General features: G+C 44.3%; 1 protein-coding gene across 4 annotated transcripts in view; it reads right to left on the reverse strand.

The window, feature by feature from the left end:
- The window catches only part of CEP89 (centrosomal protein 89), a 76,514-nt gene extending 61,597 nt beyond the window's left edge, over positions 1-14,917 (reverse strand). For 2 of the 4 annotated variants that reach the window (XM_029075097.2, XM_029075096.2), the window contains exons 1-4: positions 14,802-14,916; positions 10,629-10,735; positions 8,666-8,824; positions 7,786-7,975 (exon numbers count right to left, since the gene is read on the reverse strand). In XM_029075097.2, the coding sequence (XP_028930930.1) occupies positions 7,786-7,975; positions 8,666-8,824; positions 10,629-10,735; positions 14,802-14,840 (495 nt within the window). In that variant the 5' untranslated portion in view covers positions 14,841-14,916. Of the gene's footprint in view, positions 1-7,785; positions 7,976-8,665; positions 8,825-10,628; positions 10,736-14,801 lie in introns of those variants that run through there. The other 2 variants (XM_029075098.2, XM_029075099.1) reach the window with 2 other exon arrangements.
- Positions 14,918-15,120: the final 203 nt, after the last annotated feature.

Genomic DNA, 15,120 nt, shown 5'->3' on the forward strand with positions numbered 1-15,120 from the left:
GTAATGACCACAAGAAGGTGGAGAAAAAGAAAAACCATCACCTTTATACTCCAAAGACTAATTCCATTAACATATACATGTTGAGAGTGGGAAAGACCCATCCCTGTCATAGAGAATTTTTATTGAGTGAACTATTTAATCATAATTGACTCTGAAATGGCACCAGTATACCTCCTTGTCATTGAAAAACCATTTCTCCTCAGTCTTAGCTCTTCTTCTCTCCTCTCCCCACCTTTCCTACACCTCAAGGCATTTTCCAAGGCTTGGCACATTCAGGCTTCTTCACTTCTACTACTTTATTTGACTACTGCTGAATTTTTATATCACTTTAGCATAAATTACCAAATTACACTTTAGTAGTCAGCTCTATTCATGTTAAACTACTCATTCTTATAAGTTAAGCTAAAGTCATACCACAGAGAAAACAAATTTGGGGAAATCAGAAATCTTCCTGAAAAATGTTTCGTATTTTCAATGCAATCATACTACTTTTTAAAATCTGGACCTCCAGGCATGCCTGACTTTGGGCATTGATTTTCATAAAGTACAAATTAATAGTGGCTGATCATTGAATCTGTAAGAAGACAAAAGAACTGTACTGAAAGGCTGAGAACAAAATTTATCCAATTATACAACTATTTCAGTGATGGGCTCAATTCCAAGAGTACTCAGGCAATTGGTGGGAACTGGAGAGCCCAAAACAGATTTTTACAGAAAAAGTCCAGCAATTACAAAAAGGGCATAATTAGTTGATTTTCCCATTGTGGGACAGGATTTTTACGGCTTAGCTGTACGAAACTGAACATGCAATTTGTGTAATTTTGGAGTTTGTGGAATGGATATTGAAATTTCTTTCCTAGAAAAGGGCATAGTTGGAGACAAAGGGAGGTATTAATCAATCAATGGTATTAATTGGGTGCTTATTATGTGCAGAGCACAGAATTAAGTGCTTGGAAAAGTACAATACAACAGAATGAGCAGACAGCTTCCGGCCCATAATTAGCTTACTATCTAGAGGTGGAGCCAGACATTAAGATGAATCATTTATAAAATAATAATTTAAAGATATGTATATAAGGGCTGTGGAGTAGGGAGTGGGGTGAATAGCAAATGTCCAAAGGTCACAGATCCAAGTGTATAGAGGACGCGGACGGGAGAGCGAGCCGGGGAAAAGAGGGCTTAATCGGGATGTAGGTAAATTAGTTTATAGTAAAGAACAAAATTGCCTAGGCTTAGCATCCTATGCCTCTCATTCTTTAGGGTAGATTGACCAATAACAACTGGAAAAAAAAAGAATTTGTCTTTCAATCAGTTTCCTAAATTTAGAGTGGCTTGATAAATGAAAACTCCAGTTTCAACTTCAATTGAGATGTGAATAGCTTCCTTCTGTCACAACAGTTGTAAGGATAAACTTGGAGTCAGCGAGCCAGGGCAACAACCCATCCTAATCACTGGGATGCACATTCTTCAGTCCTAACCCAAAAAGAAAAGCAGTGTGGTCTAGTGGATAGGGCATTGACCTGGGAGTCAGAAGGACCTGAGTGCTAATTCTGACTCCATCACTTGTCTGCTGCGTAACCTTGGACAAGCCACTTTTTTTTTTCAATAGTATTTATTGAGCGCTTACTATGTGCAGAGCACTGTACTAAGCACTTGGGATGAACAAGTCGGCAACAGATAGAGACAGTCCCTGCCGTTTGACGGGCTTACAGTCTAATCGGGGGAGACGGACAGACAAGAACAATGGCACTAAACAGCGTCAAGGGGAAGAACATCTCGTAAAAACAATGGCAAATAAATAGAATCAAGGCGATGTACAATTCATTAACAAAATAAATAGGGTAACGAAAATATATACAGTTGAGCGGACGAGTACGGTGCTGTGGGGATGGGAGGGAGAGGTGGAGGAGCAGAGGGAAAAGGGGAAAATGAGGCTTTAGCTGCGGAGAGGTAAAGGGGGGATGGCAGAGGGAGTAGAGGGGGAAGAGGAGCTCAGTCTGGAAACGCCTCTAGGAGGAGGTGATTTTTAAGTAAGGTTTTGAAGAGGGAAAGAGAATCAGTTTGGCGGAGGTGAGGAGGGAGGGCGTTCCAGGACCGCGGGAGGACGTGACCCAGGGGTCGACGGCGGGATAGGCGAGACCGAGGGACGGCGAGGAGGTGGGCGGCAGAGGAGCGGAGCGTGCGGGGTGGGCGGTAGAAAGAGAGAAGGGAGGAGAGGTAGGAAGGGGCAAGGTGATGGAGAGCCTTGAAGCCTAGAGTGAGGAGTTTTTGTTTGGAGCGGAGGTCGATAGGCAACCACTGGAGTTGTTTAAGAAGGGGAGTGACATGCCCAGATCGTTTCTGCAGGAAGATGAGCCGGGCAGCGGAGTGAAGAATAGACCGGAGCGGGGCGAGAGAGGAGGAAGGGAGGTCAGAGAGAAGGCTGACACAGTAGTCTAGCCGGGATATAACGAGAGCCCGTAGCAGTAAGGTAGCCGTTTGGGTGGAGAGGAAAGGGCGGATCTTGGCGATATTGTAGAGGTGAAACCAGCAGGTCTTGGTAACGGATAGGATGTGTGGGGTGAACGAGAGGGACGAGTCAAGGATGACACCGAGATTGCGGGCCTGCGGGACGGGAAGGATGGTCGTGCCATCCACGGTGATGGAGAAGTCTGGGAGCGGACCGGGCTTGGGAGGGAAGATGAGGAGCTCAGTCTTGCTCATGTTGAGTTTTAGGTGGCGGGCCGACATCCAGGTGGAGACGTCCCGGAGGCAGGAGGAGATGCGAGCCTGAAGGGAGGGGGAGAGGACAGGGGCGGAGATGTAGATCTGCGTGTCATCTGCGTAGAGATGGTAGTCAAGGCCGTGAGAGCGGATGAGTTTACCGAGGGAGTGAGTGTAAATGGAGAACAGAAGAGGGCCAAGAACTGACCCTTGAGGAACTCCAACAGTTAAAGGATGGGAGGGGGAGGAGGCTCCAGCGTAGGAGACCGAGAATGATCGGCCAGAGAGGTAAGAGGAGAACCGGGAGAGGACAGAGTCCGTGAAGCCAAGGTGAGATAAGGTATGGAGGAGGAGGGGATGGTCGACAGTGTCAAAGGCAGCAGAGAGGTCAAGGAGGATCAGAATGGAGTAGGAGCCATTGGATTTGGCAAGAAGGAGGTCATGGGTGACCTTAGAGAGAGCAGTCTCGGTAGAGTGGAGGGGACGGAAGCCAGATTGGAGGGGGTCTAGGAGAGAATGGGAGTTAAGGAATTCTAGGCATCGATTGTAGACGACTCGTTCTAAGATTTTGGAAAGGAAGGGTAGTAGGGAGATAGGACGATAACTGGAGGGGGAAGTGGGGTCAAGAGCGGGTTTTTTTAGGATGGGGGAGATGTGGGCATGTTTGAAGGCAGAGGGGAAGGAGCCCTTGGAGATTGAGTGGTTAAAAATAGAAGTTAAGGAAGGGAGGAGGGCAGGGGCGATGGTTTTAAGAAGGTGAGAGGGAATGGGGTCCGAGGCGCAGGTGGAGGGGGTAGCACTTGCGAGGAGGGAGGAGATCTCCTCTGAGGATACTTCAGGGAAGGATGGGAAAGTAGGGGAGGGGGCTGTTGGGGGGGAGGGGAGATGGGGAGGGGTGACTTTGGGGAGCTCAGACCTGATCGTGTTGATTTTCGTGAGGAAATAGGTGGCCAGATCATTAGGGGTGAGAGATGGGGGAGGGGGAGGAACAGGGGGCCTAAGGAGAGAGTTAAAGGTCCAGAACAATCGGCGGGGGTGACGGGCATGGGTGTCGATGAGGGAAGAGAAGAAGCTTTGCCTGGCGGAGGAGAGGGCAGAGTTAAGGCAGGAAAGGATAAATTTGAAGTGTGTGAGGTCGGCTTGGTGCTTGGACTTTCGCCAGCAGCGCTCAGCAGCTCGAGCATAGGAGCGTAGGAGGCGGACGGAGGAGGTGATCCAGGGCTGTGGGTTAGTGGAGCGAGAGCGGCGGAGGGAAAGGGGGGCGAGAGAGTCGAGATGAGTAGAGAGGGTGGAGTTGAGAGCGGAGACCCGCTCGTCGAGAGTGGGAAGAGAGGACAGGGCGGCAAGGTGAGGCGAGATGCTATTGGAAAGACGGATGGGATCGAGAGAGCGGAGGTCTCTGTGGGGCAGTAGCGAAGATTTGCAGGGGGAGGGAGTGTGAGAGATGAGGCAGGTGAGGCACTTCACTTCCCTGTGCCTCAGATGCCTCATCCATAAAAAGGGGGATTAAGACCATGAGCCACCTGTGGGAAATGGACTGTAGCCAACCTGATTATCTTGTATCTGCCCCAGTGCTTTCTTCAGTGCATGCACATGATAAGAGCTAAACATATACCATAAAAAATAAATAAATATAAATGAGATAGCACAGGCACTCCCTCCTGCTAGATCTCCACCCAGAGCAACTTGAGAACCAACACATGAATGGGATCCTCACTGGCATAGGAGGGAAGGAAATTTGCACTAGCAGAAGGATGGGAAGGGTAGAAAGCTGTTGGTTGGCTCTCCTCTCTGGGTCTACCCTACACAGATGTACCTGAGACCAAACTCCATCCTTCTACGATCACCAGGCAAAACAATGCAGACAAGTAGACGTGTGTCTGTATGCGTGAGTTGGGGAGCCAATGAAAAGATGGGAGCTATGGAAAAGGGAGAAGGACATGAAGAGGACTAGGAAGAAAAGGAGAAGCAGTTTAGCTTAGTGGAAAGAGCACAGGCTTGGGAGTCAGAGGTCATGAGTTCTAATTCCGGCTCCACCACTTATCAGCTGTATGACTTTGGGCAAGTCACTTCACTTCTCTGGGCCTCAGTGACCTCATCTGTAAAATGGGGATTTAAATTGGGAGCCCTACCTGGGACACCCTGATTACCTTGTACCTACCCCAGTGCTTAGAAGAGTGCTTGGCACATAGTAAGTGCTTAACAAATACCACCATTATTATTATAACATATTTTTATATGCAATTCCTGGATCCAGAGGCTGAGGAAGCATTGACATTTATGAACGTTTGCACAGCCATCTATAGGCCAAAGGGATGGCCAAACTGTAACTCGTGAGCCACATGCAGCTCACCTCAGTTTTTATTATTATTATTATTATTTTGTGCTTTCTATATTCCAACCTCTTTCAAAACTGAGAGGGGAAACCTTCCTCATGAGATTAGGGACTTTTTTAGGAGCTGGGGTTGGGGGACTTAGGTATATTTTCCAGAATTGCACATACTTTTTATAGAATGGAATTTTCCTAACCAATCAACAGTCCAGACCCAGTTCAGCTCAGAGTGAAAAATGTCAGCATTTTCATTTAGATTTCAGCAGCCTGAGGCAAGGGTAAATCCAAGTGACAACCCATTTCCGTTATTGTTAGTCGAACCATTCAAATTTATCCTCCAATTCTCTTTTCTGCTTTTCTTTAGGGACAAAATTTGGCAAATTTACTTTTGCCCCCTAAATCTAACTTGACCAATGAGCTAAATAACAGAAGCTATGGCCAACACATCAGACTGTAGAATTCCTTCAGATCACTACTGTGCAGTTCAGTAAATCCTTATGGTCTCTCCTGAGTGCTTAGCAGAATGTTCTGCACATAGTGAGCACTCAAACACCATTGATTGATATTCTCAAGAGAAATTCAAATCACTTGCAAATAACACTTACATAGCAGTTCAATAAAAAGGATTCATCTGTTAAAAAAAACAGCTCACACAAACAAGAATGCTCTGGTGACCTGAAAGTTAAAATGATGCAGACACTCACTCCTATCATAATAATTTAAACAAGAAATGTGACAGAAAAAGTTAGGATCATCACTAGGATTTTTTCTCCCTAAAATGAATTTTATCCAGCTGTTCTGTTCCTAGAAAAAGCAAGATATATTGACAGAGTACCCCCTTCTGGTCATCAACTGTCTAATTAAACAGTAAAACATATCTTAATACCTGAAGTCCAGATTTTTAGGCACTATGCTAAATAAAATTAAAGGTCAGGACAGTACAGTTCAAATTTTCCATTACAAAATATTTAAAGTGTGGAAATAAGGTCCATCTACATAAATGTCTGAGCACAACATACTCTTAAGGTAAGACACAAAGATATTTAACACAAATTTTTGCTGAGGCAGTGTTTCAATATGTTTACAGTTAAACAAGACAAGTCTTGTGTTTCTGTGGCACTTTCTCAAGCATTTAGTATAGTGCATTGTTCCCAGTGGGCATTCATTAAGTATCTTTACTACTACGGGAAGTAGAAAAAAAAGCAAAGAAAGGAATTTTACAATTAATATTACAGAAGCTTGAAAATCTTCAAGTGATGGAAAAGAGATAACAATAGTATGGTCCCATTTTCTTCAAAGGGATTATATGACAGTAGCTCGGTGTCATCCTCATCTTCAGCATTTATTGGGTGACTCTTAAGGACATAAATGACATTAGAGGCAGCTTGGTCTGATGGAAAGAGCATAGACTTGGGAATCAGAGGACTTGGGTTCAAATCTAGATCTGCCACTTCCTTGCTGTGTGATTTGGGCAAGCAACTTTGCTTCTTTGGGCCTCAGTTTCTTCATCTGTAAAATGTGGATTCAATACCTGCACTACCTCCTACTTGTACTGCAAGCCCCAGTTGGGAAAGGGACTGACCATGTCTGACCTGATCTTCTTGTATCTATCCTAGCGCTCAGTATGGTGCTTGGGAAAATAAACACCACAATTATTATTACTATTAATAATAACCTCATCTTGGTCACAAGGAGTTTTATGGGGAAACCTAGTAGACAAAAGTTGTCAAAAAATAAATGGGTAAAAAAGTAAGACCAGAGATACTAAAGCCAGCAATGAAATGACTGATATACAAATTCTCCGTCTCTGGACTGTAAGCTAGTTGTGGGCAGGGGATGTGCCTGTTATATTGTACTGTCCTAAGTGCTTAGTACAGTGCTCTGCACACAGTAGATGCTCAATACGATTGATTGATCGACTGAGGAATGCTAAGGTGACTAATAGGAGACATGACCAACAAGGATAGGGATGAGTTAGGAAACGCCTTCTGGAGAAAGGCTAGCTTTGAAGATGGGGAGGGCAGACTTTGGGAGATTTGAGGAGGAACAGAATTCTCTGCAGGGAGAAAAGGATGGACTGGGATGGGAGTGTCACCCACACGGTACATTGGGATGTTATTTAGGAGAATTGAAGACTAACAAGCAAGAGAAAGGTGGAAAGGCTTGAAGTCCACAATTAGGAGCATCTGGCTGCAGGATCCTGAAGCTTAAGCATTTAAAAATGGGAAAAAGCCAGGTGAAAGAAGCAAAACTGTTTATGCTACATCATCATTATCATCATCAATGGTGTTTATTGAGCACTTACTACACGCAAATCATTATACTACGTGCTTGGGAGAGTACAACAGAGTTGGTAAACCCGTTCCCTGCTCAGAACAAGCTTCCAGTTAGAGGGCTTCAATACCAGACATCAGAACCAGGCTCAAAGCAAGGGCATATGCTGACAAAGAGACAATGGAAAATCACATTTGGGAAGCAAAGAGGATATGAAGATTGCTGGTTTGGGGTGGAAATTTACATTAAGAAAAACAAATAAAAATTTTGACTCGGAGGGTTTCTATCTTTGGAAGATTCAGGAGAAAGAAGTAATGACTTCGATAATCGAGACAGATGGGCTAACACATGTGCTGTATACCTTGAAGCAATGACTAGCCATTGAAGCACTCACAAAGAAATATTATGCCAACTGGCTGTGAGATGAGGCAATAATTTTGGGGTGCAAGAGAGACTTAAAAATGTGAGAAAAATACCTTTTTTTTGTGGGGCACAGCATAAAGAGGATCATTTGTACAGCTTTTGACTTCTGTCTGCGTGCTGGGAGAAATAGGCTGCCCATTGCCATCTGAGAGGTATGTTTCAACGTCTTCATCCTCATCAAAGCCTGTTGTTTCAGGAGATGGGAGAGAAGATCTTTTGCTCTGACCACTCGCCAAGTTTTCTCTAAGGGTAGAAACACAGTAGTGAGAGAATAAAGCACTTTGCATTTCAAATTTGCATTTACCAAGGCTCAATTCCTTATACTGTGGAAAAGGTACCAAAAGTACCTAGGAATGTTCAGTTATGATAGGAAAAAGACAAACTGTCACTCTACCTAAGACTCAGAGTTTCCACGATATTAATTTCTAAAAGGGAGCAAGTTTGAATTCTTAGACCCAATCTTAGGCTATCACAGGCTGATACTGGTGACCAGAGAGCAAACCTGAATCCAAGGAGGAGGGAGAGAAAAAAGGAGAGGAAAGTAGAAAGAAGCTCTGGATAAGAGAAAAAATAAATAAATTAGAGACTGTGCTAGTGCTTGGTAGAGGCATTAGGATACACTGGTAAAAATTTGTAATTTGAAAAATTCAACTACAAGCTAAGAGTAGGTTCAAAATAAAAAGTTTCAAGGTTGTAAAAGAAAATTATTTTGTTATAGGGGACTATCGATTTCCCCAGTCCGTAATAGCAAAAACCAAACTGTAATGAAAGAGATTCAGCTCTAACATGCCTCCAGTGCAGGACAATTAAAAGGGCCATTCCCATTTGACCTAAGTATCCTCCAGAAGAAGCCCTATATTAAACTGTGCATCCTCTACCAAAGAGTATACCCCCCAGGTGGCACCACTGCAAGAGAACAAAAATGTCCCTTACCCAAATCTGAGTTCAGTTACAGTTGCATACGGCTCAATTAAACTATCTTGTTCCAAGTAGGTTGTGTCACTTTCAGACCGTGACCTCTGTCGGGGCTGAGGAATAGCCACAGTTCTTCCGGTTAACGTTGTTACCAGAATGGCAGCAGCAAGGGCAGATCTAGATGAGGGAAAGCAGAGAAACAGGAATTTTCTACCATCGCTGCAGTGACCTAACTGCACCTAAGAACTGGTGATGGCTTTTGTAATGTGTAGTCTATAATCTTGTTGTGAGCAGGGACTGTGTCTGTTTATTTTTATATTGAATTTGACCAAGCACTTAGTACAGTGTTCTGCACACAATAAGACCTCAATAAACACAACTGAGTGACTGACTGTAATCAAACACCTGTTCTTATTACTACAAAGATCGAAATTTAAAATGCAAGTACAGAAGAAAATTCTACATGAAAACAATACTAAGGACCTAATTTGAATCAATTTGTAATATAGTACACTCACAATTAAGCAATGCTCCAAATTCTTAAATTTCAATACCCAGGAGACTATCAACTCCTTATAGGCAACGATTATGTCTACAAACTCTATGGTATTGTACTTTCCCAAGTGCTTAGTACAGTGTTCTGCACACAGTAATCGCTGAACACCACCGATTCCTTAAATGTTATAATAAAAGTTTCCCTATTTCCTTATTAAAAATTATGCATTAATCTTTAGCTAACCTCCACCCCAAGGTGACAAGCAATTGAGCGTACATTATGCTAGATGTTTTGGTTTCACCAACTCTATCTCTAATGCACAGATCCAGACGATGTTTTTTGTTTTTGTTTTAAGGTGGTGTCTACAGAGTGGCAGGAGTGAAATCTCACTATGATCATCCCTGTGTCCTGTTTGCCATCCCAGCGTGCTTGGCTACTCAAACAGAGAGCTTGGGTCTTATGAGGAGTAGGCCACTCCAAGTTGTATGGGCAGTAGTGGAAAAACAGATGTTTTCTTTCAGACACGATAGAGCAGTGGATGGTTGGCCAATCCTCCACTGCTGCACATGGTTCTGATGTCAACCTGTGACTCTGGCCACTACAGCGGTGTCCCTCTCCGCCTACCCCACCACCCTGGCCCCATCTCAGCAGTGGGGAGGGAGAAGGCAGGGATGACGAAGAGATGAGGTATTATCGGCATCACAGGCCCTCACCTCGTCACTACAGCTCGGCCTCCCCAAAAAGATTCACGTCTGTGTGTGTCACCATTTCTGATCCCGTGGAGAGAAATCCTCAAGATTTTGAGTTTGTTGTGGGCAGGGAACGCTTCCACCAACTCTGTTCTAATGTACTGTCCCAAGTGCTTAGTACAATGATCTGCACGCAGTAAGCGCTCAATAAATACAATTGATTGAAGTGGAAAAATTGGGGAATAATACTCTCCCACATTAACAAGTGAATTCTGGAGACAGAGACACTGTTGTCCGGTCAGATAATCAATTCAGGGTCATGTAATAAATATTAATATCTTCCAAAGCCTAAACCAAATTTTCTATACATTTACCTTGAAGGTACATATAACCTTTATAAACTATGTTGAAAGCAAACAATTTTTCTTCAATTGTATAAAAATGAAAACACCTTTAAAAAATAAATCCTGAAAAGTAGCAGTCAATGAGACTAGGTTCATTTAGAAATGATACAAAATGTAAGGCTATGTAGAGTTAGATCTAATAAAGGACAACACATTTCATCTACATATACCTGCTCTTCCTAACCCTTAGATTTCTGTAAGCCTTGTATGGGACAGAGACTGGGTCCTATCTGATTATCTTGTATCTACTCCAGTGCTTAATAAACACCTAATAAAAATGCCTATTAGTATTACATAAGTTTCCTTTGGAAAACCATTTATGTTCTATTGAAACACCAAGAGAAATTACTTGTAATTTAATTAAAGAAAGAAAAAATAGCATTAAAATTTACCTAGGTCTTTCAGGAGAAGGATTAGGGCTACGCGGTGGAGGTGTGCGTGGAACAGCAGGTCTTGGTGCTAAGGTAGCTGCTGGGACCAAACCATGGGCTATATGTTTCTATACAATTAAAAAAATGAGATGGATGGTCATTTAGAAGTACTGTACATAATTTACACATTTACGACAACTAGAAAAAGCACAATGCAACAATCTCAGGGTACCTTCAATTTTGTCACAAGTTAGCGGGTCATATATAACTGCGACACCAATCTTTCCTAGGTTCAACTCTTTTTTGTTTTGTTTTGACTATCACAAGAACCTTCCAACTACATTTATGATCTCCTGGGATTCCGGAAAAAAGTAACAGGTAATTTAACTGCTGCAACTACAGAGAGACTATCTAGTTGTAGCTTCAACTACAGAGAGAACACCTACTTACAGCTCTCTCCTAAACCTTTCAATACTAACATCATAAATGATCCCAATCAGTCCTAAATAGAGAAAACTAAGTCAGAAGTCAAAGCCTCAATCCAGGAGAAAAAAAAACTGGGGGAAAAGCGACATTCCCAACATTTTGACAGCTATCATTTTATTGAATAATATGAAGAAGAAGAGCAACCAAGAAGCACAACTGCTACCACCTATTGGCTATTTTGAAATGTATTCACCTCTTACATGCCTAACAAAAACATCTTTGGCAGCTGAAAGAAAAAAGTAAACCCAGCTTGAGATACGTTGATTCCACACTCACTCCCTCCTCTTCTGTATTTCCTTTTTTCTTTTCCAATGAATTTTAAGAGCTCAAATTAGGAAACCAAGAGCAAGGAGGGCAGAGGAAACGTTTAAAAGATTTGGTAAAACAGCCTCAGACAGTTAAAACTAGGCGGTTACTGAGGTTAGACCATTCATTCATTCATTCATTCAGTAGTGTTTACTGAACTCCTACTATGTGCAGAACATTGTACTAAGCGTTTGGAATGTACAATTCGGCACCACTCTGGAGTGGGAGCACGCAAGGAGTAGTTTGTTTCAAGCAAGTGATTCAGAAGAATGAGAGACAAGGATGAAAGAGAGAAAATAGTTCCAGGCACGCTGCAAGCTTTAAACATAACACAACTTTTTCATATGTAAATTTTCCCCAGGGCTGTGGCTTCCACGTTGGCCACACACACTTTTTTTATGGCATCTAAGTGCTTACTAGGATCAAGCACTGTTCTGTGTGCTGGAAAAGATACATGTTAGTCAGGCCGGACATTGTCCCTGTCCTATATGGGGCTCACAGTCTGAGTAGGCTGAAGAACTGGGATTGAATCCCCATTTTGCAGTTAAGGAAACTGAGGCAGAGGAAAGGCAAGTGACGCAGCAGGTCATGCAGCAGGCAAGTGGCAGAGATGGGATTAGAACCCAGGTCCTCTGGCTCCCAGGCCCGTGCTATCTCCACTAAACTATAATGCTTTCCTCATAGAGGGATATCTGGGGTGTCTTCCTCGAATACTAAACACAGCTACACAGAGCAACAAACGTGTTTTCTTTCTGGCATTCTGTTGGTTCCTTGTGGGCAAGGCACATGTCTGCCAACTCTGTGGTAATGTACTCTCCCAGGTGTTCGGTACAGTGCTCTGCACATAGTAAGTGCTCACTAAATACCATTGATGATGACGTTGTTATGAACTCATGGGTCCCCTACTTGTTTGCTGTGTGACCTGGGGTAAATCACTTCACTTCTCTGTGCCTCAGTCACTTCATCTATAAAGGGGGGATTAAGACTGTGCACTCCACGTGGGACCTGGACTGTGTCCAAGCTGATTAGTCTATATCTACCCCACTGATTGCTAAAGTGCCTGGCACATAGTGAGCGCTTCAAATATAGCATAAAAAATGGGTTTGGACGGGTTTGAGATTCAGGTTTTCTGGGCTACTCGACGAAAAAACTCCAACTTCCACTTTCCCACCTTCCTTCCAGAAAACCATAAAATGGGGATTGAGGCTGTGAGCCCCGCAGGGGACAGGGACTGTGTCCAACCTGATTTTGCTTGTAATAATAACTGTGCATTTGTTAAGCACTTACTATGTGTCAAGCACTATACTAAGCACTGGGGTAGATACGAGTAAATCGGGTTGGATCACAGTCCCTGTCCCACATGGGGCTCACAGTCTCAATCCCCATTTTACAAATGAGGGAACTGAGGCCCAGAGAAGTGAAGTGACTTGCCCAAAGTCACTCAGCCGACAAGTGGCGGGGGCAGAATTAGAACCCACGACCTTGGACTCCCAGGCCCGGGCTCTTTCCAAAAGCCTTGCTGCTTCTCTCCACCCCAGCGCTTAGTACAATGCCTGGCACTAGCAAGCACTTACTAAATACCATCATTATTATGTTATGTTAGTACTCTTTTGTGATATTACATTATGTATTATAATTACTGTAATTTTATTCAATATAATTATTAATAATGTTGGTGTTTGTGAAGCGCTTACTATGTGCCAAGCACTGTTCTAAGCGCTGGGGGAGATACAGGTCATCAGGTGGTCCCACAGGCTTAATCCCCATTTTGCAGAGAAGCGACTTGCCCGAAGTCACCCAGCAGACAAGTGACGGGGGCAGAATTAGAACCCATGACCTCTGCCTCCCAGGCCTGTGCTCTTTCCACGAAGACTTGCTGCTTCTCTCCACCCCAGTGCTTAGTACAGTGTCTGGCACTAGCAAGCACTCACTAACTACCATTATTATTAATGACTCTTTTATAATATATTATGTATTCTAATCACTGTAATCTTATTAATTATACTTATTAATAATGGTGGTATTTGCTAAGCGCTTACTAGGCAAGCACTAAGCACTGGGGGAGATACAAAGTCATCAGGGGGTCCCACATGGGGCTCACAGGCTTAATCCCCATTTTGCAGAGACGCCACTTCCCCGAAGTCACCCAGCAGACAAGTGGCGGAGTCGGGATTAGAACCCACGACCTCTGCCTCCCAGGCCTGTGCTCTTTCCATGCTGATTAATTAATAAGTATAATTAATAAGATTACAATGATTAGAATACACATTATAAAAGAGTCATTAATAATAATGATGGTAGGTAGTGAGTGCTTGCTAGTGCCAGACACTGTACTAAGTGCTGGGGTGCAGAGAAGCGACTTGCCCGAAGTCACCCAGCAGACAAGTGGAGAAGTGGAATTAGAACCCATAACCTCTGCCTCCCAAGCCCATACTCTTTCCATGCTGATTAATTAATAAACATAATGAATAAGATTACAATGATTAGATTACATAATGTATTATAAAAGAGATGGTAGTGAGTGCTTCTTGGGAAGCAGCGTGGCTCAGTGGAAAGAGCACAGGCTTGGGAGTCAGAGGTCATGGGTTCGAATCCCGACTCTGCCACCTGTCAGCTGTGTGACTATGGGCAAGTCACTTCACTTCTCTGGGCCTCATCTGTAAAATGGGGATGAACTGTGAGCCTCACATGGGACAACCTGAGGACCCTGTATCTCCCCCAGCGCTTAGAACAGTGCTTTGCACATAGTAAGCGCTTAACAAATACCAACATTACTATTATTATTGCTAGAGCCAGACACTGTACTAAGCGCTGGGGCGCAGAGAAGCGACTTGCCCGAAGGCACCCAGCAGACAAGTGGTGGAGTCAGGATTAGAACCCACGACCTCTGCTTCCCAGGCCCGGGCTCTTTCCACGCTGATTAATCAATAAGCATAATTAATAAGATTACAACGATTAGATTAAATAATATATTATAAAATTCATTAATAATAATGACGGTAGGTAGTGAGTGCTTGCTAGTGCTAGACCCTGTACTAAGCGCTGGGGTGCAGAGAAGCGACTTGCCCGAAGGCACCCAGCAGACAAGTGGTGGAGCGGGATTAGAACCCACGACCTCTGCCTCCCAGACCCGGGCTCTTTCCCCGCTGATTAATTAATAAGTATAATGAATAAGATTACAATGACTAGAATACATATTATAAAAGAGTCAATAATAGATGGTAGTGAGTGCTTGCTAGTGCCAGACACTGTACTAAGCGCTAGGGAGAAGCGACTTAACCGAAGTCAGGCAGCAGACAAGTGGCGGGGGCAGGATTAGAACCCACGACCTGGGACTCCCAAGCCCCGCTGTTTCTCAGAAGGACTGAATTTTGGGAGGTCTTGGGCCCGAGCCGAACTTACGAATTGGACTCTGCGGCTTCTTCGGAAAGGAAGCGGCATCTCGGCGACGAAGGGTCGAGGCGGGCTCAGCTCCCTCCGTCCCCGCCGAGCGCCCTCCCCGCCATCCCTCCCCCTCAGCCGCGGACGCTTTCTCCCTGACGACCGACCCCCCCCCCCAACAATCGCCCTCCTCATTGGCTGCCGCCGGCGCCTCCACCAATTAGCGCGGCTCTTACTGCCGCGCCGCCAAGCCCCTGGCAACCGGAGGGCTTCCCTCCTTCCCTTCGAAATGGTCGCCCGCCTCCCCCTCGACGATTGGCTCGCGCCTTCTCGCGCTCCT

This window comes from Ornithorhynchus anatinus, chromosome 11 (assembly GCF_004115215.2).
Source record: "Ornithorhynchus anatinus isolate Pmale09 chromosome 11, mOrnAna1.pri.v4, whole genome shotgun sequence".
Lineage (NCBI taxonomy): Eukaryota > Metazoa > Chordata > Mammalia > Monotremata > Ornithorhynchidae > Ornithorhynchus > Ornithorhynchus anatinus.